Here is a 21370-nt window from a genome sequence, read left to right as displayed (position 1 = left end):
TAATTAGAGACTAGATTCGAAAAAGGTTATCTTATTGGAATGTGAAGTTACTCTCTATTGGTAGCAGGTTGACTTTAACTATGTCGGTCTTGGGAAGTTTAGGTATTTATTACTTTTTGATTTTAGACTTCTTTCAACGGTTTGTCAACTTTTGGAATCTTATAGATCTCATTTTTTGGGGAATGGATGTTGATATGGGATCTCGCCGTTAACTCTAAAGACAAGGGTGGATTAGATATTGGGAGTTTAGATGCTTTTAATCTTGCTCTTTTTTTATAAATGGAGGTGGAGATTCGTACATGAGATAGATTCTCTTTGGGTTCATCTCATTAAGTGCTTGTATGGTCCCGATGCAGGTTTTGGGAGTGGTTCTCGGCTTTATGGTGGTGGGGGAGTTTGGCATAAAATTATTGGCTCTATTAATCAGCTGCATGAGAGAAATATGGTTGATAAAAATTTGATGTCTATTGTTATTGGGGATGGGTCTCTTGCTAGGTTTTAGGACGACGCTTGGTGCTGTGGGTTGATTTTTAAAATCCAATTTCATAGGATTTATGCTTTGTCTAATGTGCAGAAGGCTCTTGTTGGTGATCTTTGGTCTCCGAATGGGTGGAATCCTTTTTGGCATCATTCTATTAGGGGAGGGGTTGAATCGTTGCAACTTGAAAACTTAATGGATTTTCTTAGTCCTATTGTGTTGGGTCTCATCCGGATATATGGAATTGGGATCTTGATTCCACTGGTTTTTTTCTGTTAAGTCTATTCGAAGACATATAGATGGCGTTCGTCTTCCGGTGGTAGGTACTACAAGATCGAATAAATATGTTCCTATTAAAGTAAATGTTTTTATGTGGCGGTTTATGTTAGACAAATTGCCTCTCCGGGCCAATCTCATTGATAGAGGAGTGGAGTTGGACTCATCTTTGTGTACTATTTGTCAAAGTGCTTCAAAAAATATATTTGTTTTTCTAGTGCCCCTTAGCTCAACAAATTTGGCATCGTGTTTCTCTTTAGATGGGTGTTCAGTTCTCGGTCTTTGATTCTCTAACTGATTTGGTAGATTGGGTGGGTGCTAGGCCGGTGGGTCGGATGGAAAGGGTGATTGTGGAGTCAGTGTGCTTGACGGTGATTTGGATTCTTTGGACTTACAGGAATGAGGTTATCTTTAGGCCGAATAAGTACAAGAAGTAATTTCTTTTTGATAGCATTGTTGAGCATTCTTTTAGGTGATTTTCTTTTCGTAACACTAAGGCTAGGATTAATTGGACTGCCTGGATGAATAATCCTCTCCTGCCTTAACTTTTGTGTTTGTTGCTAGTTTCTTGCTAGCTTTGTTTTTCTTTTTATAAAATTATTGATTACTTTATTTTAAATGCATAGCCCGTACTTGCAGGTGTTACAGATCTGTTCATCAAGAGGTTCTGGTTTAGTTAGGGTGTGTGTTCATCAGATTCTGTATGTATGTGTGTGTGTGTGTGTGTTCATCTGATTTCGTGTGTGTGTGTGTGTGTTCTTCAGAGTTCGTGTGTGTATGTGTTCATCAGATTTTATGTGTGTACATATGATCTGATTTTGTGTATGTTCATCTGATTTCATGTGTGTATGTGTGTGTACATCTGATCTGATTTTATGTGTGTGTGTGTGTTCATCAGATAAGATTTTGTGTGTGTCTATTCATCAGATATGGGCGAACTCAAGAACAAACCCAAATTTTGTGTATCGTTTTTGTTTTTGGGATGATTTTTTGGTGGAGATGAAGTGGTAGACAAAGTTTAGGTGGAGATAGAGGTGGAAGACGGTGGTGGTGGCGGACGGTGGTCGAACGGTGGTGGTGGCGGAAGATGTTCTTGAATGTTCTTGAATCTATGAATATGTTCTTGGATGTTTATCAAACACACACATAGGGAGATTTTCTTTTTCTAATCGTTGTAAAGCAAATAAAAAAACTAAATTAAAAAAGAAAATTCGTCATTTTAAATGTTTTCAAATAAGTTTGGACTAAATTCGAAACAGATAAAACCTTTTAGACCACTGATGCAACTTCAAAACATTTTGAACCAAACATCCAATTTTTGACATATCACACACACCAAACTTGCAATTTTGTCTAATAGATTTCAATGTAAATAAATGCATCCCAAAAATAAAATTTGTGTTTTTTCAAGTCATCTCTTTTTTTATGTCTAATAAAATTTCAATGTAAATTTGTGTTTTTTCCAACTACCTATGTAAACTATATATATGTCTATCTTAAATTATTAACAAAGTAAGTGTCATAAATAATAATTAAGTGTGTTTTATTATAAAACTTTTGAGATGTAGTGGTTAAGTAATCAAAAGTTGAATAGCTGTGAGAGTTTTGATTTAAAATATAAGTTAAAGAAACTTTTGAATGGTTGTTTTTAAATATTGGGAAATGAAAAATCATAAAAATTTCAAATAAATATGATGACCTCTGTTATAATAAGAGTAAATTACACGAATAATCCCTATAGTTTGGGGTAATTTACATGTTTGGTCCCTAACTTATTTTTTAACTCGGAAGGTCCCTACAGTTTGTTTTTATTGCGCGCTTGGTCCCTATCTTACCAAGATTACTTTTCCATTGATTTTTTAATTTATTGAAATAAGGTGAGATAGATAAGGTAAGGTAAGGTGATGTGGAAGTGGGGTTGGGTTGTGTTTATTTAAATAAATTAAAAAATCAAGGGCAAAATAGTCTTTTTAAGGAAGACAGGGACCAAATGTGTAACAAAAACAAATAGTAGGAACCTACCGAGTTAAAAAAATTGATTAAGAACCAAACATGCAAATTATCACAAACCATAAGGACCATTTGTATAATTTACTATTATAATAGTAGATATCTATATCTATATTGCATATATAGATATAGATTTTCCTATTGTTGGAATAAAAAATTAAAGAACATTATTAATTTTGTCTTTTTATTATTTTTGTTTTTTTTATCTATATTAATAACATCACCGTTTTACATGACTTCTTTTACCATCTTATATAACTTTTCAACCAATTTTTTACCAATTTTTGTACTTGATATATAAAATAGGAAAAATAGTTATTATATTATAATGTTACTAAAACAATAGGGAACAAAGCAATCTCATTTCTTTTTCCACCTGGATACTTACACTGTTCTTTCCATTTTCATGCTGTAAAACCCTTCCATCTTCAATGTCCATGTCCTTAAAAGAACTCGATTACATTTCCTCATCAGAAGCAGAAATGGAGAAAATAACCCACAAGCAAGATTTGAATTTGAAAGCCACTGAGTTAAGACTCGGTCTGCCTGGTTCCGAGTCGCCTGAGAGAAACACCATCAATGGAGGTGGTACAGCTGCCCTGAAGATTCTGGTGTCAGGAGCCAAAAGAGTTTTCTCAGACACCATTAAAACTTCTTCTGGAACATGGGGTTTCTCTGATAATGGTGGATCTGAGGTTGATTTTGTTAAAAATAGTGCCTTTTATTCATCTTCTTCGTCTTCTCCAAGAGGTGAAAATAAGAACCCTAGTTCTGTAAAGGACGCTGTTGTTTCATCTTCATCTAAGAATTATTTACACGACAAACACTCTCAAATTCCTGCATCAAATGGTCAAGATTCCGTTGCTGCTTCAAAGTAAGGATTTTGCTCTCTTCTTTGCTCGTTTTATAAGCTTCACTTTCGTAGTGAAACTTGTACTAAATATATTTATAACTTTTAATTGCATCTTTTACGTTTTTAAGACGAATGTTTTCATTACTTATAGTACTTTTTGTACTATTTCATGGCATGCGGAAATTTTCCTGAAAGAATGGCTATCTTTGAGTCAATATTGAAATTACCCAATTATCCCCAGATTCAAACAAATTATGATTTTTCAAGTCGCCATAATCACTTTGAAAAAGCACTCTTAAATTTGTGCTTCAAATAATAAGATTCTGTTACAAGCTTCAAAGTCAGGATTTTTCTCTCTTATCTGCAAGTCTGATAAGTTTGACTTTAGAAGTCAAACTTGTATTAACTTATTTTTATAACTTATATACATTTTTGTAAGTTTTTAACAACAAATTTCATATATGTGCTTATAGTATTTCCTATACCATTTTATGGATTATGGATTTCTTTTTTCCTGAAAGAATGCCTCTTGGCTCTATGTGAATCAATGTTGAAATTAAAGTAATTCTGTTGACTTTTGAAGTCAAAGTATTAAACTATTAATTTAATCGAAGACTTAGGGACAACTTTTTTTTATACTGAATACTGAACTGTTTAGAGTTAAATCCAATTTCCCTAATTATCCCTAGATTAAAACAAATTATGATTTTTGCGTTTATAATAATCACTTTCAAAGCAGACATCCAAACAACCCCTTTAATCTAATTTTCCAAACATAAGTAGAAATTTTAGCTCATATAATATCAATTACGAAACTTAAACTAACGGAAATAAATTACTTAAAGCTGATATACATATACATATGTCATATACACATAAGTACACATATTGATTCATCGTATGATAACATACATGATCAAAAGAGTCAAAGTTTGACTTTTGAATCAGGGGACAGGTGGTGGGATGGCCTCCAATTCGATCTTTTAGAAAGAATAGTATGGTTGTAAAAAACACGAAAAATGAAGAAGACACAGGATCGCAATGTGTTTATGTGAAAGTTAGTATGGATGGAGCTCCATATTTGAGAAAAGTGGATCTCAAAATCTACAAAAGCTACTTGGATCTTTCATCGGCTTTAGAAAAAATGTTTTGTAGCTTCACTCTTGGTAACTTATTTACCTTTTTACCCTCTTAATACTAGTTACATTTTGAGTTGTTGTTTCTTTTGACTTAATGGAGACAGACTTGGGCATAAATGACCATTTTGCCCTTCTTTGACACTTCAATATAAAGAAACATGTTTTTATTGTGTTGAACTCAATATGGGTATTTCTTTTTTTTACTTTATGCAAAAAGGACTTTAATATGGAAAGTTGGTATATATGACTGTTTTTTTTTTTACTTTATGCAAAAAGAATTTGACTTTTTAAAGAAAGTCAAGAAAATATACTTTTCCCATTAAGTCCTAGAGTAAATTACACGAGTGGTCCCTATGGTTTAGGGTAATTTGCGTGTTTGGTCCCTAACTTATTTTTTTAACTCGGAAGGTCCCTACTGTTTGTTTTTGTTACGCGTTTGGTCCTTGTCTTACCTAAAAAGATTATTTTGCCCTTGATTTTTTAATTTACTCAAAGTCTTAACTATTTACAAATTTTCTCATTTTTTTCCTTCCATTTCCCCAAGTCTCATCATTTTCTCAAATATATTTTTTTAAATCATTTATCCAGACATCATATTATTTAAATGGAAAAAAGAAAGATGTGTGAGTTCTAGATGAAGCAATTTCCAATTAGCTCATATTATGACTTCTTTTAATTTTTAAATGCTATTAAGGGATTGAAGTATGGCAAGTGATTTCACATCTCTTGATTCGATTAGGGTTTATGTAAAGTTGTTTAATTTGTTGGAATTTTTCAATTAGGGTTGCGTGAAAGCCCAATGGATCTTCTTAATGGGCCTGAGTATGTACTAACGTATGAAGACAAAGATGGTGATTTGATGCTTGTTGGTGATGTTCCCTGGGAGTAAGTTTCATATTTTCAAAATTGAATAAAAGAAAAGCCGATGACTTTTGACTTTTATACCCCTCATTTTAGGGGTATAAAAGTCAAAACACCTTTTTGTTTAAAAAAATAGATGAATCAAAAATATAAGTGGAAATATCACCCCCTAACAAAAAAAAACTTGTGTTTCATTTATCTTCTTTGAAGGTGTTTAAAAAAATAGATGAATAAAAAATATAAGTGGAAATATCACCCCCCCCCCCCTAACAAAAAAACTTGTGTTTCATTTATCTTCTTTGACCTGAAAAGTCAAAATATTTTGGTCAAATGTGTTGTTTGACTTTTTAAAATGTTATTGACTATTGCAGTATGTTTACTGGTTCTTGCAAGAGGATGCGGATCATGAAGAGTTCAGATGCAACCGGTTTAGGTAAAGCCCTAAATACAAGAAACTTGGAATTTCAAATATTCACAGAAAAATCAAGAAAATCTCATAATTTTGATTCAAGAATCAAGAACACCCATAATCATGATTGTTCAAAAAAGTATCAACAAAAGTAATATTTTTACTTGCTTAAAGAAGAATCAAGAAGTCCTTAATCTTGATTTTTTCCAGCAAGAATCAAGAACCCCACAAATCTAATAATTATCATTATCACTCGTCTATCTTTGAATCCAAATTTTGATCATATGATCATATTTGACGTTTTTGCCCTTGTTTGATGTCTCATTTCACAGCCCCTCGAGCCATGGAGAAGGGTAAAGTTCGTAATTAGTTGTGTATGTGGTATCATGCAGGAGTAGTAAAACAGATTAACCGATGGTTTGTATAGTTATATTTTCTTGTGAAGTGATCATGTTCATTTTGTGGGTCTCATCTTTAGGCTTACGTACTGCATACATATATATAATATAATTTAAAGATGAATTTATATGCAAGATGTGTACATTGGTTTGACGATATATATATGGTTGTCCACTGGTTTGAAAAAGCTTATCCATTAATTTTTGTTTTTCAATTTCAAGACTTTTTTGGTGTAAAAAAAATCATAAATAGCTCCTATTGTGGATGGTCTTATGGTTTTTTTACAACATGTTAATACTCTAGAAAATGCCCAACATACCCTTAAATATTTTAAATGTATAAATGGGTTTTAAATGTCCTAATAAGAACACCTTAAAAGTGTAGTGAAAAAATATATTTTAATAGTGTAAAATCAATCTTTTGCTTATTACATACCATTATAAACTCGCCAAAATCTAGCAAACCAATAGATTTGTGTACGGGTTCCCTTTATTTTCGGACAAACTTTTTTCACCTATTAAAAACACAAACAATTATTCCAGTCACCTGAAAAAAGGCTCCAATAATGTCTCCGCCGTTAAAAACCTCCCTCCACCACCTCCTCCTCCCTCTATGCCTTGTATTTTCAGTTGCCACCGCCGGTCCAAATCCCAACCTTGGTCCCAGAAAATCCGGCAAGGGCGGCAAAGGCAAAGGCGGTGGCAAAGGTCGTGGACCTGCCATACCGGTGGGACCCGTGCCTCCGATTCCGGCCGCCGGAAATGATTTTCAGACCAATTTTAAGGGCTCGTGGGCCATCGACAACCCGAATGCAGGTGTTGCCGCCATGCAATTCCAGTTGATGTCGAACAATAAGGCGGTGTGGTTTGATACAACGTCGCTTGGACCATCTGCCCGGGAGTTGGGCCCACCGGGCAACTGCCCGAAATCGCCTGAGATGAACTTTAAACCTGATTGCTATGCACATGCCATTGCTTATGATGTTGAAACTGGACAAAGCCGGACAATTTACGTGCGTCGTTTTTCTTTAATATCGTATTTTCATTAGTTGATTCTAACGATTTATTAATAGTATCCATTTATAGATTTATTAACTGTTTGTTAGAAACTGAATGATTCAGTGTTAAACCAAACCTGAACTAGAAAGTGTTTTTGACATAAAAGTCCTTCACTTTTACAACATTTGTCAGTTTTGTCATTTCAACAATTTTTAGGTCATTAATGCTAGAATTTTGTAATTTCTTTTTCATTTTTATATTCTGGTTCTTTAAAGCTTTTGAGTTTGACAAAAATGTTTGATTTTGTCATTTTTTTTCTAGTTTATAAAAGCCTTTATATTTGACAAAAATATTCGGTTTTAACAGATAAACTGCAAAATGGTAAAACTGTTTTTATGTATTTCGATTCATTAAAGTTTTTGAGTTTGCCCCTTCAACGACTTTTGGGTCATTAATGTCAGACTTTTGTCATATTTTTTTTCAATTTTATATTTTTACGTATTTTTGGTTCTTTAAAGCTTTGAGTTTGATAGATATGTTTGATTTCGTAATTTTTTCTAGCTTTACCGGGTAAAGCTACAAAAATAGTAAAATTGTTTTTTTTACAAACTTTTAGCTTTAATAGACCAAGAATTATTGTAGAGACAAAACCAACAAATTGTTAACATAATGACTTTTAAGTTAAAAAAACCCAACTACACAAGAACTAAATATTTGTTAAAATATAATAAATAAATAAGTCAAAATAAGCGTTTTTAGCTAATTTACATGAGAGTAAATTTTGCAGATGGATGGAGAACCATGGTGTTCGTCGGGAAACCTGTGGCCCAACGGCGACTTGGTGGCTACCGGCGGAACTAAAGGCGGTTCTAGATCCGTTAGATCGTTGTCGTTAAAAGACCCAAAAGCTAACTTTGTCGAGAAGAAAAACATTCTTGCTGATAAGAGATGGTAATTACTAATTACAAGTTATAACCCTTTTATTAGATGAAAGTGACAAAAAAAGAAAAAAAATTCAATTGTTTCAGTTTTGACCCTTCGCCGGAAATGATGTTACAGGTATTCATCTAACCAGATTTTAGAAGACGGAAGCGCGGTGGTGGTTGGTGGCCGGAATTCCTTCAGTTACGAACTCGTACCTCCACATCTTTTGGAATTCGCGCCAAAGAAATTCAACCTGAAATTCCTCCAAGAAACCACCGTACCTAGAAAACCCGGCCCTGGAATGTACATCGAAAACAACCTCTACCCCTTCCTCTTCCTCCTCCCCGACGGCAACGTTTGGCTCTTCGCCAACGACCGCGCCATCACCTTCCAGCCACGAACCGGCAACATTGTCCGGCAGTTTCCTAAATTGGAAGGCGGAGCTCGGAATTACCCACCTTCCGGGATGTCTGCTCTCTTTCCGTTAATCGTCGGCCCAGGGGAGATCCACGCAGAGGTGGTGGTTTGCGGTGGTAATGCACAGGAAGCGTACGCGTCGGTTGACAGCAAACACACGAACAACAAGAATAGAGTGTTTATGCCGGCGCTCCGAGATTGCCATAGACTGAAGGTGATGAATCCGACTTCGACGTGGGAGAAAGAACAGGATATGCCATCTGGAAGATGTATGGGCGACCTCCTCCACCTCCCCACCGGCGATCTTTTAATGATAAACGGCGCAACGAAGGGTGTCGCTGGTTGGGAAAACGCTATAGATCCGAATTTCACTCCTGTGTTATACACACCGAATAAACCCATGGGCCAACGATTTAAAGAAATGGCTCCGACGAATATCGCCAGAATGTACCATTCCGTGGCGGCGTTGGTACCGGACGGGAAAGTTTTGGTCGCCGGAAGTAACCCACATGCGAAATACCTTTACAAGGTTCCATACCCGACGGAGCTGCGAGTGGAGAAATTTTCGCCTCATTATCTTGACCCGGCGCTCGCCATCCACCGGCCGGTGGTCTCGCCGGAGGCGTCAGATAAGGTGTTGAAGTACGGGAAAGAATTCAAGATTTCGGTAAAATTTAATGGAGGGAAAGCGAATCCTCAAGATGTGAAGGTGACGATGCTTTATCCTCCATTCACGACTCATGGGTTTTCGATGAATCAAAGATTGTTGGTTCTGCCGCTGAAGACGGTGGCTAATAACTTGATAATGGCCGTGGCGCCGCCGTCTGGAAAGATTGCTCCTCCGGGGTACTATGTTTTATTTGTGAATTTCCGCGGTATTCCCGCCAAGGGTATTTGGGTTCACATTGATTAAGAGATTTTTCTTATGTGTACAGAAGGTATGTTTGACTAATTAAGTCGAAAATGTAGTTTTTGTTGATATTCTTTTTTGTATTTTACGAGCCTAATTTAGTAATTTACATAGTTCGAAAGTTGTATGATAATTGGTTAATTAGAAAGAATGGGAATATTGCTTACAGATTATATTACAAGATACTGCATTAGCCTAATTCTAACCACTTTTGTTACTAACACATTTATCAAATAAAATTACAAAATGATACCAAAAATAACCATTGAAGAATTTACAGTTTAAAATGTTCTACACATCTCACACATTTTGTTTCAGTCATCTAACACATACGTCCTAGTTTCTTATATGATTGTATCTTTCGTGCAATAGTTACTTTTGGGATGTGAAAGGGTAAAAAGGATCAAAAACAAGAAACTGAAGGACTGATATTGGCATTATATAAACTTTTCTATGAACCATGTATATATTCATTCACAATACATAATCATCAACTATCAAGGATTTCCAAGAGACCTCAAAAATGGAAAACCCAAAGACCAAAAAGAAAAAGTAAACTAATCTCACTTCCATAAAGCTAAAACAGGTCGATTAAATCCTGTTTTGCTTCCAGATAAACTCGCACTTAAGTTCTCAATTTCACGAAACCCAATCTACAATTAAGAAACATAATAAATGTAAATTATCTCACTATCAATAAATTTAATCAAATAAATAGATCGCATGTCAAAAGGAAAAAAAAAAAAAAAAAAAAAAAAAAAAGTACGAACCTTGTCTAGAAGAATCTCCTGAAAATTTTCCGGGAAAATCTCAAGCTTCTTGTAATTAGTCGCTGCTACCTTTTCATATAACAGAAAATAAAAAAATATTAATGCAAAAAATTACACCTTCAAATTAACAAAACTGAATTGTAAAATTGTTGAAAGATAGATTTAGGATATAAATAAATACAAACCTCTGACACTTGACGATTACTCACATATGATGTCCATGGTTGAGGTTCCAAAATGAAAACTCCCCCCTAAGAATTATATATCAAAAATGTAATTAAAGAGAAAAGAGAAATGTCCTTTCAAAAGATAATAATTTCAAAGCAAAATGACAAAAATGACCATAACACTTACAGGTTGAAGAAGCCTCCAAACCTTCGAAAACAGTGTTATTAACCCCTCATCACCCCAATTCAAATGAACCCATTTTGTAACACTTAGGCTGCAAGGTATAGCAAATAAAGAGGGCATTATCGTCTTTTGCACAAACAAGAGATTAGTGAATCCCTGTAATACCTTTTTGAGTGGGACAAAAAGCTACACATTTTGTCCTACTGACATCGGTCTCAGTTTCAGTCCAATTAATCCAAATACAGTACAATGTTGTCTGTCTTGTCATGTCCTGTCCAGTGATTTAATAAAGGAAAAAATGAAATTACCAGAGAATGGTATCGTATTTCTCCCCTGGAGTTGACCAACTTTGAACGAAATTATCTTTTTTGAAAGAGACAATGTCAAATAAATGTGAAAGAGAATCTCCTGAATGTTGCTTTTTTATTTCACTCATCTTCACAATTTTCCTAAGATTCCAATGTGCATCCTCAATTCGGGCTGAATCTATGTCAACTCCAAGGATTTTCTGGCAACCAAAGTTTTTTGCTGGAATCAAGAAAATTACATTCAGATTTAATTGCCATAGAAACATAGAATCTGTTCAATGAGCTGAGTAAAACATGAAATTGAAGATTACCAATTGTAATGGTTATCAATCCGCTATTGCAACCAATGTCAAGACAAGTTTTCCCTTCGAACCATTCCTTTTTCATGATCTTAATCCTAGGATCTTCTTCCAACCCTTGATCAATCTGCAACATGGATTAATCAGAAATGGATTAAATTTGCACTGATAGATGAATGCATGAGTACAGATATGAATGTTAAGCATTCACTGAAGAACATGAGAACAAACAAATACTGTTTTCACAGGTATATGAAATTAGCCATGATCAGTAGAATTGAAGCTGCAAATGAACTTGAGAAACTACAATTCGTACTTTAGTGAGTTAAAATTCAACAATGAGCATAACGTTGAATAGAACAGTTGAACAAAACTACCTATAACTATCCATGACTTCAATCAAATGATTATCTGATTTCCCAATAATTACTTTGGAATTGAACATCAAAACACCACCAAACTTCAGTTTTCCTTTTCCATTTACCCGAAGAAAAAAATGTCTTCTAAACAATTAACCCCTAAAACATTTAAACCTCGTCAATACCTTTCAGCTCAAGCTGTGTGCGAAGTTTGAACAGATATAAGTCACATGCTAACGAGTTTAGCATCAATGTAAAATAGCAAACTTTATGTATTAATAAATACATACACACGTTTGCCGACATGAAAATAGACGAACAAAAAGCGAAGTTATTTTGAGAAATTAGGGTTTACCCGATAAGTGTAGTAGTTCCTGTAGTTGCCGAAGATGGCAACTTCTTTCTGCTTTTTTCTCTTCTTCCCCGATTGCTGGTTGTTGGTATCTACTGTTTTTACTTTGTTGTTCGTGGTTTGTTCTTCGTCTCCCATCTTTTAGGGTTTAAGACAGTCTTGAACAAGGAGGAGGAGAGGGGTAACACGGAACACAGGGTTTTGTTGAAACCAAGAGGTGTATGCTTTAACTTATTTTTGAGGCTTTTTATTTATGATTATATTTTGTGCTTTTGTGCTTAGAGCAACTTCAACCATAAATCACTAAATTGGTGATTTGTTAATACTAAAATTTTTAGTGTTTGCATTCCAACCAATCACTAAAGCTGTGATTTTTAGAGGCTAAGTAGTTTGACATTCATATTTGGTGTGTGAAGTTGCCCCAAACACTAAAATGGTGTTTTTTAAAGGTTGATTGGAATGAGAACACCACTTTATTGGCCTTTATAATTGTGTTTTAGTGGTTGGTTGCAGTTGGTCTTATGAATGTTTGGATTAAGTTATTAACTTAAGCTTACGAGTTTATTTAAATTAGCTTATTAACTTGAGCATAATCCATTTCAATTCAATTTTTTTTTCTCGATAGATGAGCTTATTTATGTATATTTATGTATTTATCCTAATTTCTTTTTTCCAAAACACCATGACTCTCTTACCCAATTGTGTAATGCAAGCATGTCCATTTTGGTCATTTTACAAAAAATAAACTAACCCAAAAACACTATTTTAAAAAGAGCTTATTAGCTTTTAAGTCATAAGCTAATCCAAACATTTTTTTTACCTTATAAGCTAATAAGCTCATTAGTTATTAAGCTATTAAGCTCATAAGCTTAAGCCCAAAAAAAAAAAGCTTACACAAACACCCCCGAAATGTGGGAAGTAAGCAAAGTTAATTCTAAGGGTTGCTTGGATAAGGGTCATATGATATCATGATGTATGAATCCATAGTGTAACAGAGATTTGTACAAGGGTTAATTGCCTAGAATGGTGACGAACTTTGGTCTTTGTCAATATTTATGTTTTTTTCATACATATTTGACCATTAAATTTATTTGACCTGTTCAAAATAAGGTAATGTGACTTGTAATTACAGGTGATATTACTTTCTTATGAAAAAGTCAAACAAATTTACTGGTAAAATATGTACGAAAAAAATGGTTACTTAAATATGGACAAAAACCAAAGTTCTTTGTCCGTTATGATAATAATGGGTTATTTATGCTAAGTGCAAGTAGTCATAAGACTCACTGATGTGACATGAAATCGAGTTATCGGGTCTTGGTATCAGTTTTGGAGTAGGTGTCGTTGACGGATTCCTGACTTGATTCCTAGCTGCCATCAGAGAACAAAACTGTTAGAACCGTCTCAGGGACTGTACCTTGGGAGCAGACTCCAACAGTCAAGTTAAATCGCTTTGTATGAGAAGATGGTTTCTGTTGGATGAAGAACCATCTTGGTGGGAAGAGTGTATGTATAAACTAGAGGCTCATGCATGAGAATGAGAAATTCTCCTCGTGTAGGAGGAGGTGTTCTATTTATAGATCTAGGTCAATGGACAATTAGGTTAGGCTTAGGCTAGCCCAATTCAGACCTATCTAGTTGTGGGCTAGGTTGTGCTACCAAGCTTCTAAAGTGCACACAACCTAGCCCCTTAAGCGCATACAACCTAGCGTTTAACTAACTGGGCCTAATTTGGGTTGGTCCAAGACCTAACCATCTCATACACATTGATCTAACTTTATCGTCGGAGCCTGCTATTGTGTTACAGTCCATGAGGCATTCTAATGGTCTACAATCTTGATCTGACACCAAGGCCCGATTCCTTGTCACACCAATGTGTCTTATGATACTTGAACTTAGCATAAAGAACTCAATAATACCAAAACGGGTAAGGAATTTTGGTTTTGTCCATGTGATGTTCTGATGGTTTTGTTATCCGGTGCCAATTAGGAATCAAGTCGGGAACTCACTAACGACACCTACTTCATATCTGCAATCCTGATCTAACACCAAGACCATATCCCATGTCACATCAATGTGTCTTATGATTACTTGCACTTAGCATAAATAATTTAATATTACCAAAACGGGTAAGAAACTTTTGTTTTTATCTATATTTAAGTAACAATGTTTTTTTTCGTACATATTTAACCAATAAACTTGTTTGGCTTGTTCATTATAGGGTAATATCACCGGTAATTACTAACCATATTACCCTATTTTGAACAGATCAAACAAGTTTAATGGTCAAATATGTACGAAAAATTAAGATTACCTAAATATGGACAAATGCCAAAATTCGTTACCCTCCTAGGTCATTAACCTTTTGTATAGCCATAAAAGTATTTTTATCTTGGAATTCATAGTTTCACAAGGATTTATGTAACCATAAAACTATTTCTATCTTGGAATTTAACAAACTGATTGTTGTACTTACAAATCGTATATTACATATTTGTGATAGTACTTTTTCTTGCTTACATCAAAACTTTTGAACATTTGTGATAATATATTTTTCACGAGAAACTTTTAAGAGATGCAACAATTACAAAAATCTATGCTAAATAGAGCTTGCTAAGATATCGTGGATACTAAATAAATTTTTTGTCTTAACTATTTATAGTTCCATATGTACTAGTTTATATACTATTTATCGCGAGATATTTTTTAGGGCTATAAATTTTTATATATTACTGATGCAACCATTTCACCATGGACTATGAAACTCAGTTTGTTGGTTACTCGTGACATAAGTTATTAATCATTCCCCAATACAACCGTTTTACCATGTATATATAGTTTCAGTTTTCTAAATACTTACGAAAGAACATATTTTGATCTATTTAAAGGGTTGGAGTTTCTACCAATTGGTAACTCTTATATGTTAAAGGATATTTTCCCAACCCAATATGACGATACTATGTATTAAAGAAGTCTATGATGTTTTGATAATTTTAGTGTTAGCTGTCATTTGTGTGAACGATCGATTTAAATATTTCGATCATAGTGAATTGCAAAGGCGTAAAAAAATTATTTACAAATTGTTTTTGCACTCATATTATTATTTTTAATCGGTTCAACATAATTTTAATCTTTTAGGGCGGTGGGAATGCAAGACTCTCAACTCTTTTAACTCTGATGACACATATGCATCACATCAACCTTTTCTTTTCTTTCACTTTTATCCCTTCAAACCTTACACACAAGAATTGGTATATGTATGCAAACACATGGTACAAGTTGAGAGGAGAGAAGAGAAAGAGGAAACACATACTCATTCAAACCTCCGATCCCACAAAAATCGGTATATGTATGCAAATACATGTCATATTTGACGGTACCGTCCACAACAGACCATGTTCCAGGCGGTACCAATTGCAACCCGAACACCATGGCTCTCGATTATGTCCACTCTTATATCATTATATATGACAAATAAAATATGAATAATTAGATGTTAAAATTTAATTGCTATTAATAACAAATAATATATATGAGTAATAATACTTGACCAAGTTTCAATCACCTTTGTAGAAGCCTTGAATAATGACAAATGATACAAATGCAAGCTACCAAGAACCCTCTTTACAAGATTTAGCCCTCCGCCTAAAAGAGCTTCTAGCTTTTCAAAGACCAAGTTTGGAACGAAGCATATCAGACCAATGTTTTGCAAGACATATTGGAGCCAACCAAGAGACCAATGTTTTGCAACCCTTGATTTTTCCAAACCAAGACCAAACACTTTACACTTGTGGAAGTGCCACCAAAACCCATTGCTAAAGAACATAGTCTAAGAACTCCCACTTAAGTGAGACAACCTTTGTAAAAAATCTACCTTAAAAAATATAATCTTCTTTCTAAACTTTTTAGCCCAACTACAAGCTTCATTTAGAATGAAGTTGTCAAGGATGTTTCGACCCTCAATGCAAGCCGATTACTCCTTACTTACCACCAAACTGATCACAAGACGTGCCAATAATTTGGCAATCATTTTGATGCAACTATACTTATCAAAACTTTGTTTGACGAATTTAAGCTAGCTTATTTTTTGAGTTTATTGCACTTTAGTATTTGGTGAAACCTCATAACTTATAAACCAACTTTTGATGACCTACCTGAGATAACTTATTGATAAGCTAAAAGCTAACTTTTCAACTATCACGTCAATCAGAACCTAATAAAACAAAAGAAACAAAGTCTTTTTATGTGATTGGGTCTAACCTTTGGAATAAGAGACCGAAAGGAAGAATTACAACCATGACTCAAAGTTCCATAACATTCAAATTATTTCACATCCACGTTTATACGATTTGCTAATTATTTCGCACGTAGACACCTTAAGATTCTTCCAACACAAATGACAACAAATTTGAAACAATTGATAATTGATACACATAGTAATTTACCAAATATGCCTAATTACTCTTACTCTTTTCTCTTTTCTTTGGTTCTTTCACAACTAACTTCACCATAACAAAAAATGGTCTATACATTATTTTTAGCCATTCTCACAAGTTACAACCACTTTTCCATTATCTACAAAATGGGGCTTTCCATTTCCCTACATGTTTTCCTTCACCAAAACAACCACCAAATTCTCATTCTAGTTCCTTCACAAAATCAATGTTATCCACAAAAACCTGCACCAATAAAGCATTCTACTTTCAATATTTAACCTTTATAGATCTCATCCAATTATATCATTGTAGTTTCAATATTTTCTTATCACAACATTCTACTTTGACAATTTTACCAAATTACAGCAGTGAAAATTGCTATAATAACTAGATAGATTTTTCAAAGTACAATGTTGTAATAAGAAGAAATAAAAGTAAAATGTTATAATAATTATTAAACAAGTGAAAAGTATGTTGCTATTATGGGATTTTACTTACAGTTTTCCAACCATCAGGATCCAAACAGGCTGTAATTTTAGTGCTGATGCCAGGTAATGGTCCTGGTTCTCTAGTAATTTTCCCGCCAAAAAGTTTAACTGCTTCTGCAGTTTTATAAACATCATCTGTGCCTATCGCTATCTGTTTTTATAAAAAATATAATTAGTTCCCAAATTCAGATAATATTTAATAATATAATGCACTTTTTTTTATTGACCTGAGCATAAGCATTTCCTTTATCGTATTCAGTAACCCCATAATTATAAGTCAACTCCAATACAGCACTTTTATCTTCAGGTCCATATCCCATCATTGCAATAGTATACTACATAATTAAATAATTAAATAATAAACAATACAAAAGTCTATTCAGTTTATCTATAAATATCTGATAAATTAAAAAAATTAGTTGTTTTTATATAATTTACCTTGTATTCAGGGTTATCTCTTCGGCGCAAGAGCTCCATACCAAAAGCCTAAAGTTTACAAATTGGATATAAATATATTTATATAATTATATAAAAACAAGATTCATACCTTCTCATAAAAGGTGATTGAACGATCAAGATCTCCAACACGAAGCATGACTTGACAGAGTGGCTCAGGTGTGGGCCCTCTTTCTATAAGTTCAAATTTATAACCATCAGGATCTTCAACAAAAGCAATAATTGACTTTCCACCTTTGACTGGACCAGGTTCTCTAGTTACAGTGCCACCCTTTGCCTTTATCAGATCAACAGTCTTGGCAACCTGCAAAAACTCAAAAAAAATTATCCCTAAATGACCATTTTACCCTTACATTGCAACAAAGAATATGCAAGAAGCTAGAGATCTCAAATGGTATAAGTTTTACTGTTTTACTCACATCATCAACTGCAATGCCAAAATGACCAAAAGCAGATCCGATATCGTATTTGTCAACTCCATAATCTGGAAGAATGAATCCAAATCAGTCAAAAGTCAAAATCAAAGAATCTATTGTGGTTATTGGAATTATAAAAAGTAGGTTGAAGATTTTTTTTTTACTGTATGTGAGTTCAATAACAAAGTGCGAATCTTCTGGGCCATATCCAAGAAATGCATTGGTGTATCTTTCTTCAGGTATGTCTCTTTTTCGTAACAATTTCATCCCTAGGCATTCTGTATAGAATCTACACGTACATAATACATTTCAATTGATGTTAAAATCTAGAGAAAAGACAGAAGAAACATGAAGCATTTGGAATTATTATAAGGTGATTCAAGAAGTTACTTTATTGTTCTGTCCAAATCACCAACACGATAAACAACATGAAGCATTCTTCTCTGGTCAGTTTTAACCCACTCCAAGGCGTTTTCTTGTGTGGTTGCAGTGCTTCCTTGTGTCATGCTTACAATTGTTGTAGCTTGCTTGTTGTTTCCTTCTTGTCTAAAGAACTTACAGCCTTTAAGACCAAAATGTTGTGATTGTGATCCCACTGTTAAGATATAGAAAGACATAAGATAAGAGATTGTTAATGGAGCATGAAGCTAGAACCATACAATGACATGGAGTAGATGCATCCTACTATGATAATAAGTTAAAACTGTTAAACATAAGAGAAAGGATCGAATACAAATAAACAGGATTACAACTTGTTTAGGCTCGAATCCTGGTTAGTTTCATATCTATTTAGTATTAATAAGATGGATTCAACCTTTGTTTAGGTTCGAGTTCTTAAGTTGTAACATTCTCAAAATTCTTCAAACTTGAAGCTCGATACATGTTATCAATCACAAATCGGATAAAACAAGCAAAACTACATAAATGCTATACAAAATCATCAAATCGTTAGCAGAAAGTAAACCTAAGTAAGCAAATTCGATACTTAACAATGAGGTATAAAACAAAGTACAAACAGCCCTATCCAATATCCATCCACAAACACAGAAATTAAAGGCTGAAATTCAACAAAAAACTAAACCTATTCATATCCATACCAGTGGAACCAAAGTGAAGCGAATTGAAACGCTTTGAAGAGTTGACCATGGAGATGCCACCACCAAATCGAGTAGTGGCTAAGGATGAGAGCGACGGACGAATGGTCGACGCCATTGGTATTATCCTCACCATCTCCCTTTTTCACAAAATCACACACATAAACACCAAAGTATCCTTCGATTTAAGATGATTTCTGTGTGTATAAAAGTTCCTGAAGTGTGTGTGTGTGTGAATTTGTTCTAGTCAGAAGGGAAGGATTGATTCCCCTAAAAGGTGACGTATGAAGGGACGAGAGTAACGAGGTTTTATCGTTCAATAGGGATCATTTGGTTTCGAGTATAGCCCTATTCTTAACAAGGATAAGATCCGTATCCTTAATCCAGATAAGCTCATTGGGCGACCCATGGCAAATTTATTGGGCTTCTTATGGGCTTTGGTCCAGTTCTTTAAGTTAGCCCGACCCGAACCGTTTATGAATAATTGTTGTATCAAATAATGATATAAAAAGTGAAAACTATATTAACGAAATAATAATCTATTGTTCTAATAAAGCTATTTATGAAACTATATACATCAAATATATATGTTTTTTTACTCATTCGACCTATCTGACCCATTTCATTCTAGTTAATACATATATTTTTTAATATTTATCCCTTGAAAACTTTACTATTATATAAATCAATTCATTTACCCAAAAGTTATTCAAAGTGTCAGCGTTAAATATACTTTGGGTTTTTTCTTAAGCAGCTTCATCTACATGTTTCCTTTTAAATTGATTTTTTTTACTCATTTGAATGGTTAACAATAAAATATAATTTATATTGGTTTATTTTTACATTAATGGATTAGAGATCCCCTTTGTAAGATATAGATATTATGTGTGTTTTTATTTGATATATTGCTCAAACTCTTCCAAAGAAAACACAGAATATTGTGAAAAAAAAAACTAACCTTCAAAAGTTCTACATATTCTTTTCTGAAGAAGCATGATACAATGATCATTACACAGTACAATCATATAACTTTATTGCAAAACGCATTGAAATAAGACAATGGAGAGCTAACAAGAATATGCACACTTATCTTACAAAAAAGATGCAAAGGAAAAAAAAAATCAACAAAAATCTTGTCTAGGCTTCTTCCTAATAGATATCGAACCTTTTATATGATCTCTAAAGATCCTAATCTCGGAACAATCTCTAAGATCTTCTAGACTGATATACTGCTGTCTTACCATCCTAGAGAAATCACATGATGTGTCATGTACCCAAATGTAAGGATGACACGTTTCGTCATAATAATACAAAAAACTCCTCGTTCCACCACCACCATCTCTACCACCACGACCACCTTCACCGGGAACATAAGCCTTGTAAATCTTCTTGCTTTTCAACCTCTTTGATGATCCAGGCTTCAGTGTATGAACTTTTTTCAATATCGAGCCCACCCTTATCTGCAACTCAACAGGCTTGTCACTGAGGTTCCAAACCCTGGTCCCGATCCCTGAAACTTGAGTATGATCTCGACATCCATTGAAACACCTTGCAATTGATAAAAGATTGCAACTTTGCATTTGGGTTCTCTGAAAAATCCTTTGATTGTTGTTTTTTGGGTTCATTGGGAGATTTTTGGTACATTCAAAGATAAGGGTGGGACTTTTGGAATGAGAAGTGGTAGGGTTCAGGAGCAATTAAAGGGTGGAAAAGATCAAAATATGGCACTAAAATAATGGGTAAAGTGGGATCAAATTGAACCTTTTTCAAAACTTCATGATGAAGTGTGGTATGATGTTGCTTCACCTTTCATCATTTTGGTTCATATGAGTTCTCCCATATTTACTTTCCTTTCAAGACTCGTACATTTTATGTTGGGTGAGTAAATTATTGGTTGTTAAATGTGGTTTAATGGTTTTATGTACGGATTATACACATTGAATAATTTGGAGTAAATTATTGTGTTCAATGGCAACTTCGAGTTCTACTAGTAAAATAAAATTACCTTCTCCCGCAAAATTATTTTGAAATATAAGAGGACTGATTTGAATGTCTGTTAAAGTCGGGTTGTGTTGTTTAAATGTAATTGATGTTGTGGCGAAAAAGAATGTGCAATCTAACTTAGATTATGCATCGGGGTAGCAACCAAATTGGACTTGATGGAAACGGAACAATACAAAAACATAAAAAGATTATAAAAAATATGGAAAAAAATTCAACTTAATTTAATTGGTCCGGTCTGGTTTAGAACCGGAGGAATCGTAAATTAGATGAGTTGAATACATAGTTGGTTTTGTTATAATTTACTCGTAAAACGTCATTTTTTCCAAGTTCGAGAAGTACATGAAAAAGAAACTGTTGTGTTTC

At 34.0% G+C, this 21370-nt stretch overlaps 5 protein-coding genes across 5 annotated transcripts; 2 read left to right on the top strand and 3 right to left on the bottom strand.

Moving 5' to 3' along the window:
- Positions 1–3095: 3095 nt before the first annotated feature.
- Positions 3096–6559, top strand: LOC145124146 (auxin-induced protein 22E-like). Its single transcript, XM_079059377.1, has 5 exons — positions 3096–3638; positions 4566–4783; positions 5539–5641; positions 5989–6050; positions 6359–6559. The coding sequence occupies exons 1-5, from the start codon at positions 3196–3198 to the stop codon at positions 6394–6396; spliced, it is 864 nt and encodes a 287-aa protein (XP_078915503.1). The 5' UTR covers positions 3096–3195; the 3' UTR covers positions 6397–6559.
- Positions 6560–6690: 131 nt separating this feature from the next.
- Positions 6691–9807, top strand: LOC145124145 (putative aldehyde oxidase Art an 7). Its single transcript, XM_079059376.1, has 3 exons — positions 6691–7437; positions 8211–8374; positions 8483–9807. The coding sequence occupies exons 1-3, from the start codon at positions 6991–6993 to the stop codon at positions 9675–9677; spliced, it is 1806 nt and encodes a 601-aa protein (XP_078915502.1). The 5' UTR covers positions 6691–6990; the 3' UTR covers positions 9678–9807.
- Positions 9808–10080: 273 nt separating this feature from the next.
- Positions 10081–12348, bottom strand: LOC145124147 (S-adenosyl-L-methionine-dependent methyltransferases superfamily protein). The gene is made up of 7 exons (XM_079059378.1): positions 12117–12348; positions 11415–11529; positions 11104–11323; positions 10799–10886; positions 10630–10695; positions 10445–10513; positions 10081–10327 (listed from the first exon to the last, which is right to left on the bottom strand). Exons 1-7 carry the CDS (start codon positions 12249–12251, stop codon positions 10238–10240), a joined length of 783 nt encoding a protein of 260 aa, XP_078915504.1. The 5' UTR covers positions 12252–12348; the 3' UTR covers positions 10081–10237.
- A 4062-nt stretch (positions 12349–16410) lies between these two features.
- LOC145124823 (putative lactoylglutathione lyase, chloroplastic) lies at positions 16411–19326 on the bottom strand. Its single transcript, XM_079060284.1, has 9 exons — positions 19007–19326; positions 18300–18504; positions 18074–18198; positions 17913–17977; positions 17585–17797; positions 17476–17523; positions 17265–17372; positions 17048–17188; positions 16411–16792 (listed from the first exon to the last, which is right to left on the bottom strand). The coding sequence occupies exons 1-9, from the start codon at positions 19137–19139 to the stop codon at positions 16751–16753; spliced, it is 1080 nt and encodes a 359-aa protein (XP_078916410.1). The 5' UTR covers positions 19140–19326; the 3' UTR covers positions 16411–16750.
- A 631-nt stretch (positions 19327–19957) lies between these two features.
- LOC145125512 (RING zinc finger protein) lies at positions 19958–20740 on the bottom strand. Its single transcript, XM_079060964.1, has one exon. The coding sequence runs from the start codon at positions 20626–20628 to the stop codon at positions 20125–20127; it is 504 nt and encodes a 167-aa protein (XP_078917090.1). The 5' UTR covers positions 20629–20740; the 3' UTR covers positions 19958–20124.
- Between the last annotated feature and the right edge of the window lie 630 nt (positions 20741–21370).

The sequence above is a fragment of the Lactuca virosa genome, chromosome 7 (genome assembly GCF_052849685.1).
Source record: "Lactuca virosa cultivar CGN04683 chromosome 7, Lactuca_virosa_CGN04683_v6, whole genome shotgun sequence".
NCBI lineage: Eukaryota > Viridiplantae > Streptophyta > Magnoliopsida > Asterales > Asteraceae > Lactuca > Lactuca virosa.
The sequence above is the reverse complement of the archived record's forward strand: the minus strand, read 5'-3'. Positions and strand labels throughout refer to the sequence as shown.

What these genes read in the sequence shown, in the direction of transcription:
- LOC145124145 (XM_079059376.1), top strand. Translation starts at nt 6,991, where the DNA reads ATGTCTCCGCCGTTAAAAACCTCCCTCCACCACCTCCTCCTCCCTCTA. An exon ending in GACAAAGCCGGACAATTTAC is followed by an intron (nt 7,438 to 8,210) that starts GTGCGTCGTTTT and finishes TAAATTTTGCAG; the next exon opens with ATGGATGGAGAACCATGGTG. An exon ending in ATTCTTGCTGATAAGAGATG is followed by an intron (nt 8,375 to 8,482) that starts GTAATTACTAAT and finishes ATGATGTTACAG; the next exon opens with GTATTCATCTAACCAGATTT.
- LOC145124147 (XM_079059378.1), bottom strand. Translation starts at nt 12,251, where the DNA reads ATGGGAGACGAAGAACAAACCACGAACAACAAAGTAAAAACAGTAGAT. An exon ending in GGAACTACTACACTTATCGG is followed by an intron (nt 11,530 to 12,116) that starts GTAAACCCTAAT and finishes TCCATGTTGCAG; the next exon opens with ATTGATCAAGGGTTGGAAGA. An exon ending in AAATACGATACCATTCTCTG is followed by an intron (nt 10,887 to 11,103) that starts GTAATTTCATTT and finishes TATACCTTGCAG; the next exon opens with CCTAAGTGTTACAAAATGGG.
- LOC145125512 (XM_079060964.1), bottom strand. Translation starts at nt 20,628, where the DNA reads ATGAACCCAAAAAACAACAATCAAAGGATTTTTCAGAGAACCCAAATG.
- LOC145124146 (XM_079059377.1), top strand. Translation starts at nt 3,196, where the DNA reads ATGTCCATGTCCTTAAAAGAACTCGATTACATTTCCTCATCAGAAGCA. An exon ending in GATTCCGTTGCTGCTTCAAA is followed by an intron (nt 3,639 to 4,565) that starts GTAAGGATTTTG and finishes CTTTTGAATCAG; the next exon opens with GGGACAGGTGGTGGGATGGC. An exon ending in GTTTTGTAGCTTCACTCTTG is followed by an intron (nt 4,784 to 5,538) that starts GTAACTTATTTA and finishes TTTTTCAATTAG; the next exon opens with GGTTGCGTGAAAGCCCAATG.
- LOC145124823 (XM_079060284.1), bottom strand. Translation starts at nt 19,139, where the DNA reads ATGGTGAGGATAATACCAATGGCGTCGACCATTCGTCCGTCGCTCTCA. An exon ending in GCTTCACTTTGGTTCCACTG is followed by an intron (nt 18,505 to 19,006) that starts GTATGGATATGA and finishes ATATCTTAACAG; the next exon opens with TGGGATCACAATCACAACAT. An exon ending in ATCCTGATGGTTGGAAAACT is followed by an intron (nt 16,793 to 17,047) that starts GTAAGTAAAATC and finishes TTATTGGTGCAG; the next exon opens with GTTTTTGTGGATAACATTGA.